Source organism: Osmerus eperlanus, chromosome 2 (genome assembly GCF_963692335.1).
Source record: "Osmerus eperlanus chromosome 2, fOsmEpe2.1, whole genome shotgun sequence".
Taxonomy (NCBI): Eukaryota; Metazoa; Chordata; class Actinopteri; order Osmeriformes; family Osmeridae; genus Osmerus; species Osmerus eperlanus.
The window spans coordinates 24,957,454-24,967,256 of record NC_085019.1 but is presented as its reverse complement, the minus strand read 5'-3'; the positions used below and the strand labels follow the sequence as shown (position 1 = coordinate 24,967,256).

At 45.3% G+C, this 9,803-nt stretch overlaps 1 protein-coding gene across 1 annotated transcript; it reads left to right on the top strand.

Annotated features, from left to right (window-relative positions):
* On the top strand, window positions 1-1,708 carry LOC134038764 (suprabasin-like). The gene is made up of 2 exons (XM_062484330.1): window positions 1-19; window positions 597-1,708. Exons 1-2 carry the CDS (start codon window positions 1-3, stop codon window positions 1,706-1,708), a joined length of 1,131 nt encoding a protein of 376 aa, XP_062340314.1.
* The last annotated feature ends 8,095 nt before the right edge of the window (window positions 1,709-9,803 follow it).

Genomic DNA, 9,803 nt, shown 5'->3' with positions numbered 1-9,803 from the left:
ATGTGGGTACTGCAGCAATGTGGGCCCAACGTTGCCCATTATCAACCACCCAATCACTGAGGAATCATCCATCCATCATCTGCCGCTTTTCCGGGGGTCGGGTCGCGGGGGCAGCAACCTAAGCAGGGAGGCCCAGACTTCCCTCTCCCCGGCCACTTCCACCAGCTCTTCCTGGGGGACCCCGAGGCGTTCCCAGGCCAGCCGAGAGACATAGTCCCTCCAGCGTGTCCTGGGTCTTCCCCGGGGCCTCTTCCCAGTGGGACGTGCACAGAACACCTCACCAGGGATGCGTCCAGGAGGCATCCTTATCAGATGCCCGAGCCACCTCAACTGGCCCCTTTCGACGCAGTCACGAACTGTGGGTAGTGACCGAAAGAACGAGATCGCAATACAAGCGGCCAAAATGAGTTTTCTCCGCAGGGTGTCCGGGCTCTCCCTTAAAGATAGGGTGAGAAGCTCGGTCATCCGGGAGGGGCTCAAAGTAGAACCGCTGCTCCTCCGCGTCGAAAGGGGCCAGTTGAGGCTGGGGAATCATTAAAAGGCATATTACTGAATACTGTGACCAGAGGGTGTGAGCACCAGAATGTGACCAGCAGGGGTGACCAGCGGATGTGAGCACCAGAAGGTGTCCAGAGGATGTAAGCACCAGAAGGTGTCCAGAGGGTGTGAACACCAGAAGGTGACCAGAGGATGTAAGCACCAGAAGGTGTCCAGAGGATGTGAGCACCAGAAGGTGACCAGAGGATGTGAGCACCAGAAGGTGTCCAGAGGATGTGAGCACCAGGTGTCCAGAGGATGTGAGCAGCAGAAGGTGACCAGAGGATGTGAGCACCAGAAGGTGACCAGAGGATGTGAGCACCAGGTGTCCAGAGGATGTGAGCAGCAGAAGGTGACCAGAGGATGTGAGCACCAGAAGGTGTCCAGAGGGTGTGAGCACCAGAAGGTGACCAGAGGATGTGAGCACCAGAAGGTGTCCAGAGGATGTGAGCACCAGAAGGTGACCAGAGGATGTGAGCACCAGAAGGTGATCAGAGGATGTAAGCACCAGAAGGTGACCAGAGGATGTGAGCACCAGGTGTCCAGAGGATGTGAGCAGCAGAAGGTGACCAGAGGATGTGAGCACCAGAAGGTGTCCAGAGGATGTGAGCACCAGGTGTCCAGAGGATGTGAGCAGCAGAAGGTGACCAGAGGATGTGAGCACCAGAAGGTGACCAGAGGATGTGAGCACCAGGTGTCCAGAGGATGTGAGCACCAGAAGGTGTCTAGATGGTGTGAGCACCAGAAGGTGACCAGAGGATGTGAGCACCAGAAGGTGACCAGAGGATGTGAGCACCAGAAGGTGATCAGAGGATGTAAGCACCAGAAGGTGATCAGAGGATGTGAGCACCAGAAGGTGTCCAGAGGATGTGAGCACCAGAAGGTGTCTAGATGGTGTGAGCACCAGAAGGTGATCAGAGGATGTGAGCACCAGAAGGTGTCTAGATGGTGTGAGCACCAGAAGGTGATCAGAGGATGTGAGCACCAGAAGGTGATCAGAGGATGTGAGCACCAGAAGGTGTCTAGATGGTGTGAGCACCAGAAGGTGATCAGAGGATGTGAGCACCAGAAGGTGTCCAGAGGATGTGAGCACCAGAAGGTGTCTAGATGGTGTGAGCACCAGAAGGTGATCAGAGGATGTAAGCACCAGAAGGGTGTCCAGAGGGTGTGAGCACCAGAAGGTGACCAGAGCTGGCATGCAATAGTTCTTTACGGTGAATCATGGCGACCGGTGGGAAAAAAACAAAAAAGCGCAACTTCTCAGAAGCTGTTAGCCTATTGGTGGAGGCCCGAAAAACACATTATTTGGTGGCTGGTGGATCACCAATAAAAAAAAACAGTGCGAGTGGCGTCAACTGTGCCAGTGATACCCGAGTCGAGATACAATTTGAAAACAAAAGAGTTTTGTTATGAACAGTAGTAGTCTATTAAAGTCTGGACTGATAACGAGGATGTAGAGTTTAGCGATTGCATGGGAGCTTAACGACTGTATTTCCAGTTTTTTACATATGATATTGGCACAGTGTTAAAGAAATATATTTAGTTATACGCTGTGTTCTGCAGTTACCTAAAGGTAGGATATGTGATATTATCCTGCATCTTATGCACTCCCGTAGTGGACAATCTGATGGTGAGACAGCGCTAAATTTTGATTTAAAATTTGAGTTGGATTGTACAAGGTGTTTATGGAACAATTATCACTCAGTACAAGCGCAAATAACACTGCTGGATGTAATCTTCATGATAATGATGAAATGGAGTGAAAAAAAGGTTTGTGAGGAAAACAAAATGTATAAATATTACGAGTAATCCTTCTTCCCACATTTACTTTCTGCAGTCTGACTACATACGGTCATCTGCGTCGCCAATTCCCACTGTCTCCAAAATGTGTGTAGGCCTACGGATGGGTCAGAGTTTGCGTGGAGGACCGCACATTCTCCCGTCAAGTTTGTTTTTAATAAATCACAACCTTTGCGTGGGAAGTGGCGTACGCACATTTTCAGCCCTGTTTTGTGTGTGCGCAACTTTTATAAATGAGACCCCAGAGGATGTGAGCACCAGAAGGTGGGGCTAAGGACTGGCTGCGGCCTACTGGCTGCTTTTCTCTAGTTCTAATATTTATATTGATATTGATTGTGTAACTCACACTATGCAGTAAATTGTATTTGCCTAACTTTTTAGAAAGGTCTGACCAGGGACTGGGGTTGCAAATTAGCCTATTGTCTAAAAACCTTTTATGCAACACATCTACAACATTATCTATGTATGTAATAATGTGCGCTGCATTGTCCCTGACAAATAAACAAATAAAATTAAAAAAATAAAAATATTAGTGCTGTCAAACGATTAAAATATTTAATTGCGATTAATCGCATTAATGTTATAGTTAACTCACGATTAATCGCAATTAATCGCACATTTTTATCTATTCTAAATGTCCCTTGATTTCTTTTTGTCACAAAATTTTTCTCTTATCAACATGGAAAAGTGGATCGGATTGCTTAGTGCAAATGTTTTTTTTAAATTGAAAACAACATTGGTGTGGTGTTGTCGTTTTTCTACCGTCAGTAGTTGTTGCAACAACATGTGAAAAAAACTACAAAGTTTGCTAGGCCAAAAAGAACGTTAATCTCACATTTTTTACATTTACAAAATCCTGGGGCACACCACCAACCAAAATGACACAAAATGACACTCTAACACATTACATATATCATACCACTCATACTAGGGCCTTCATCTGGGTCCGAATTTTGTCTGTTCCGCATTTGCATATTCTCTTCTCAAAAACTTCTCCATCACTGTCACTTGCTCGTCTTGCTGTGATCCCAAACTGCCACTGTCACATGTCGCGAAGAGGATTACCCTCCTTAACCCTTGTGTTATCTTCGGGTCATTCTGACCCATCAGTCATTGTGACCCACCGTCGTATTGCGACAGATTTACCGCATACAAAGACAAAGTGAAGCATTTTCTTTTAACCGTTGGGCTGTCTCAGACCCCCCCACATTGCAAAGGTTAAAAGAAAATTATTTTAATTTGTTTTTGTATTGGGTAAAATTGGGTAAACACAACGATGGTTCGTTATGAACCTTTGGGTCATGTGACCCGAAGGCAGCACGAGGGTTAACCCGTTAAGGAGTAGCGTTGCACATATGTGATCGTTCGAAAGCGGGCCCCACAGAGTAACGTCGCACGTGTGATTCTGAACATTCCAACCGACTATTTTCCGATAGACGAAAACTATATGACAAACGCTATGTATGGCTTCAAAATTTAAAATCAGGAGGCTAACAAGTAACACTAGCAGGTAGTAGCATTGGTACGAGTATTATGCTAGGTTGCTAGGTAACGGAAGCTAACTAAAGCTAGCTAGCTTCCGTTTTGGAAAAATAACTCACTCTGGTGAAGCGTCGGTAATATTTAGAACTTACGCGAACCAAAGCACTCACAAAGTGTATAGTAGGCAAAAGCCCAAGCATGTAGAACTTTTTGGGGGGGAAATATTTGTTTTCTGTTTTTTAATAAATGCGTTTTTTTTATCTGCCACATGCCACACTTTATTATAGGTTAATTAGGTGATATTAGATAATTTCCCACGGTGATATTAGATAATTTCCCACGGCACACCTGACGATCTCTCACTAGTGTGCCGCGGCACACTGGTTGGGAAACACTGGTCTAGACTATAGACTCTAGACCAGGGGTGGGCAGTTAATTTTCCCGAAAGGCCACATGAGAAATTGGGACAGTTGTGGCGGGCCGAACTAAGAGGCTGAACTTAATTCTGATCAATATTTATTTTAGTACTTTAACAGTAAAAAAACGGTAAATGATATGGTTTTGAGCTGCTTCTGGTAATACCGGTACATGTTACAATCAGGCTATGAAAATGTCAAAAGTGTCTTCTTTTTTTTTACATACCTTTAAACCTTCAAAAAAATACATAGGCCTATATGTTAAAGACCAGCAATTGATTAACTTTATACAAAAGCAAAAAGTGCTTTTGATGTTTTCCAGTTCAGTTCAGTTTTTCTTATGTTGGCTACACACCACAAGATAATCGGGACGATTTCCCCCTTTCCGACAATCCTAGGTAAGAGGTGCGTTCGACATGGACTGCGGCTGCATGAGTAGCCGCTTGCAGTCGGGGAGGAGTTGAAAACGGCTCTGTAAAGTCGGACATTCCAGCTTCTCGTGGTTTGCTGTGTTGACGTCAGTCATGGCCGATCAAGCGCTGTTTGCTTACTTTACTTTATTTATAATTAAACGTAATCTTTCCGTTACTGAAGAGGCGGACTAAAACCCTTTCTTCAACAATTTTTTTATTCAATTAAACAGTTTGGTCCGGATTTGAGCATTGGCGAAACTGAAGGTGTCAGAATAATTACAAAACACGTGTCAAAGTTGTCGTGTGTGAGTCTGGCCAATCATGAAATAGCTGTGTCGTAGTGATGGGAAGTTCGGATCATTTTACTGATTCGGTTCTTTGAATCTCGTTCAGTAAAATGAACGAATCTTTTTTCGAGTCATTCGTTCATTTCAACGGGGGGGGGGGGGGGGGGGGGGGTTATCCGTCCACTGCAAACACGTATCATATTCTCATGTAGGTTAGTGCATGACATGTGCACCAGCAGATACTATTTTAAAAGAAATTCTTGCATTAAAATAATGTATCATGACAGTTTGTATGATTTGGTCATTTATTATCACACTAGCATTTAATTATCACGGCAAACAATTACACTGTACTAAACTGTAAGTGTAAATGTAAAGTGAAAATAACAAAACCAGTCAGTATGATGACTTGAGCGAATATCATTCACGTCTTACTAAAACAGCGGCCACGCGAAAGGGAATGGGGAAACTGTTTCCTCTACTAAAAAATACAATGCGGGTCACGTGAAAAAAGGATCCAAAGACTCGTAGAAAGACCGAGTCGGGAAATGAACGAATCGTTCGTTTCCTCTAGCTACCAGTACAGAGCCTATGCAGGTCATGTGAAAAATGATCCAAAGACTCGTAGAAAGACCGAGTCGGGAAATGAACGAATCGTTCGTTTCCTCTAACTACCACTACAGAGCCTATGCAGGTCATGTGAAAAATGATCCAAAGACTCGTAGAAAGACCGAGTCGGGAAATGAACGAATCGTTCCCTCTAGCGTTTCCTCTAGCTACCACTACAGAGCCTATGCAGGTCATGTGAAAAATGATCCAAAGACTCGTAGAAAGACCGAGTCGGGAAATGAACAAATCGTTCGTTTCCTCTAGCTACCACTACAGAGCCTATGCAGGTCACGTGAAAAATGATCCAAAGACTCGTACCCGAAGACCGAGTCGGGAAATGAACGAATCATTTCTGTTTACTTGGACGAGCCTATGCAACAGTCCCGATGCGCGGCCACGAGAAAATGAACGAATAACTCTTTGAGAGGACTCGTTACTCCCGAGTCCTTGTAAGGATTCGTTCAAAATGAACGAATCGTTCACGAACGACACATCACTACTGTGTCGTCATTAGAACCCTTGCAGTTGCTCTTGAGAAAATGCGCTCGGCTACACAGCCGGCAGTTCTCGAATCGATCTCACGGTACTTTGATGGCTATGTCACAGTGACCTAGCCTCGGCGCCGTCTCAAGTCGGACAAAAAGTCTAACCAGAATTCACTGTTTCAAGTCAGCCGCCTGCATCCGGCTGCAGTGCTGCATGAAGTCAGTCCATGTCCAACGCACCTAATGTCCCGATTATCAGATGTTCCCTTGGTGTGAGGTGTTAACCCTCGTGCTGCCTTCGGGTCACATGACCCAAAGGTTCATAACGAACCATCGTTGTGTTTTACCCAATACAAAAACAAATAAAAATAATTTTCTTTTAACCTTCGCAATGTGGGGGGTCTGAGACAGCCCAACGGTTAAAAGAAAATGCTTCACTTTGTTTTTGTATGCGGTAAAGTTGTCGCAATACGACGGTGGGTCACAATGACTGATGGGTCAGAATGACCCGAAGATAACACAAGGGTTAAGAGTGACTGAACCTGCTCGGAAGAACGTCGGAGCCGCTCCAATCGCGAATCGTAAATATTTACGATCAGAAATCCTGTGTGTGGGGGGAACCCAGAGGACAAACCCATGCACGCTCTGGACATTATCACGTGAAACGAAACAATATCCAATCAGAAAGCAAGCTGAGAGAAGACTGAAGCATAACAAATGCAGTCATAGCGCAAGTTAAATGGATTTGGACAGCAGAGATGGAGGATCAGCTTTTCGATTTGTGGCAACAGCAAACCCTTTTATTTTTTTTCTGTGTATTTTCTGTGAAAATCCTTCCAAACACTAGGGCTGTCTACTACCGCACACTTTACTAAGTACACTGCAATACAGTGCACTTACATCTGTAGTGCACTCTGTCGCTGAGTAGTGCTGTCTCAAATGGAACACGTTTAACCCTTGTGTTATCTTCGGGTCATTCTGACCCATCAGTCATTGTGACCCACCGTCGTATTGCGACAAATTTACCGCATACAAAGACAAAGTGAAGCATTTTCTTTTAACAGCTAGGCTGTCTCAGACCCCCCACATTGCAAAGGTTAAAAGAAAATTATTTTTATTTGTTTTTGTATTGGGTAAAATTGGGTAAACACAACGATGGTTCGTTATGAACCTTTGGGTCATGTGACCCGAAGGCAGCACGAGGGTTAAGTTAACCACTTGGCGGGAAGTGACGGACGCAAATCTGATTGTGACACCCGCGAATCTAAGGCGAATCTGCTCGCGAGTCATTTCGTCCGCCATTATTTTAGAAATGAAATGCTGCCGAAAGGGCTCCTCCTCTTCCGCTACGTAGCCAATATGGCGCCCGTTTAGGGCGAGTAGTGTCCATCGTTGTACACTGCATTTTTTGACTGAGCAGTGTAAGCACCCTAAGCACTGAAAGTCAGTGCTCGAAGTGCACAAGTGCATGGTAGTAGACACAGCCTATCATCGCAATTTCTTCCTGCATATCGTCCGCCATGCTTATTCTGAAGTCTCAAGAGATTTTTCAGATTTCCTGTGTTCACAGTCGGGACACTGGTTGAAAATCTGTTTGTGTGTGATGTGCTGTCTTTGTCACATCATGGCACACCACACACTATAAGAACCTCATGTTTGTGGTCTCAGTTTGAAAATTTGAAAAAAGATTATTATTTTTTATTTTTATTTGTACCCAGCATTACCAACAGCTAACTCAGTGTCTCCTGTCGGTGAGGCTGCATAAGCACACATACGTACATCGCCTGATCACTGGAGTCTTTCAGGACTACAGATTTTAGACTACAGATTATTTTTTATTTTACCTCACGCGGGACGCCGGACTGCGACAGACCTTAAAATGCCCAGGTCTGCTCTATACTGTAGGGGCCGTGTTGTGGTCATATTGTGGGGACTGTGATGGTGACGTTTGGAGCTGTTAAAACAGGAGGCGTGGAGAGCATCACAGTGTTTTATTGGTAAAAGGACAGTCAGGCTATAATACACGAGGAGACGCTCCCCTCACAGGAATCATTCAGTTGACCACAATCAATAAAACCACACCACATGGTTTGGTCATTTTTTAATAATTGCATTTTATTAATTGAAACAAAAACGAGAAAAAAAACAATGCAAATAAAAAAAAGAGCAAAAAACAAAAACGGAGCAGGAGGAGACACTTCAGTAAGGAGGTCCATGATGGGGGGAGAGACAGGGGGGAACCAGGGGAGGAGGAGGGGAGAGGGGCAGGGATGAGGGGCAGGGGAGGAGGGGTGAGGGGCAGGGGAGGAGGGGTGAGGGGCAGGGGAGGAGGGGTGAGGGGCAGGGATGAGGGGCAGGGATGAGGGGCAGGGGAGGAGGGGTGAGGGGCAGGGATGAGGGGCAGGGGAGGAGGGGTGAGGGGCAGGGGAGGAGGAGACACTTCAGTAAGGAGGTCCATGATGGGGGGAGAGACAGGGGGGAACCAGGGGAGGAGGAGGGGAGAGGGGCAGCGGAGGGTGGGTCATGTACACACGAATACCTCTGCAGAACTGACTAGCTCCACCCAGACAGCAGGCAGGAGACACCAGAGAGGAAGGCACTAACCAGAGAGAGCAGAGTGACGAAACAAATACACCCCAACACAGCTGGGGGGCTCAGGTTGTTACCCTGGCAACAGGGTTGGTCTGGCCCCACCTTGGCCAGGATTACATCATGTGATTATCCTTCTCACCTGCAGGATGGCTGTATGTGAGAAAGAAAGAGTGTGTGTGTGTGTGTGTGTGTGTGAAGGTGTGTGTGTGACTGTATGTGTGAACAGAATGAATGCATGTCTTCACAACTCTCCAGAAGGAATATGGACCCCTTGTCTCACATTCAGCATGTGTAGGGTATCCTTACCCTGCAGACCCCACCCCCTTACCCTGCAGACCCCACCCCCTTACCCTGCAGACCCCACCCCCTTACCCTGCAGACCCCACCCCCTTACCCTGCAGACCCCACCCCCAACACTACTTAACCCTGCAGACCCAACCTCTAATCATATTAACCTTAACCCTAACACTACAAAGACGACCTCCCAAACCCTGACACAACCTAACCCTATCCCCCAACACCATTACCCCCCCAACCCAAACACTACAGGCTGTGCTACATTCAGATATTCTGATCAGAGATCCTCCCAGGACCCAAACCTCCTGCAGATCCTGATCTTAGAAGCTTTATGAACATTAGATGACTGAAGTTTGTTCAATCTTTAAAAAATAAGACAAACAAAAAACAAAACCACCCTCAAAGTTCTCGAACCAAGAACACACTTCAGCCTTCAGTTCTTGAACACACTTCATTCTAGAACAGTTTCTCAGAGCTGCATCTGTTCGTGTGCACATCCCCCCTCATGCCCTCTCACACATACCCAGCAAACATCATTTACAACAAATGGACAAGAAAAAAAAAAAAAAGGAGGAAAACAGGACAAACACATAGAAATATATAATATATATTCTTAAAAACTGGATTTTGTTTCAAGGTGATGTATGGAGCTTGGGACTGATGCCAACTGCATAAACATTCGTATTTTTGTTATTTTATACTTTGAACTGTTTTTGTTTTTTTACATTTGTTTTTTTTAATACTTAGATTTTTTTTTCACAAGTATTTTCTTTTCTTTAAAACAGAGTTAGGGGGATTAATGGGTATTTCATTTAAGTGATTAAAACATGCATCAACAAAAGATAAACCAGACAAAAGAAAGGCAGAATGTTTAGAAGTTGAGGG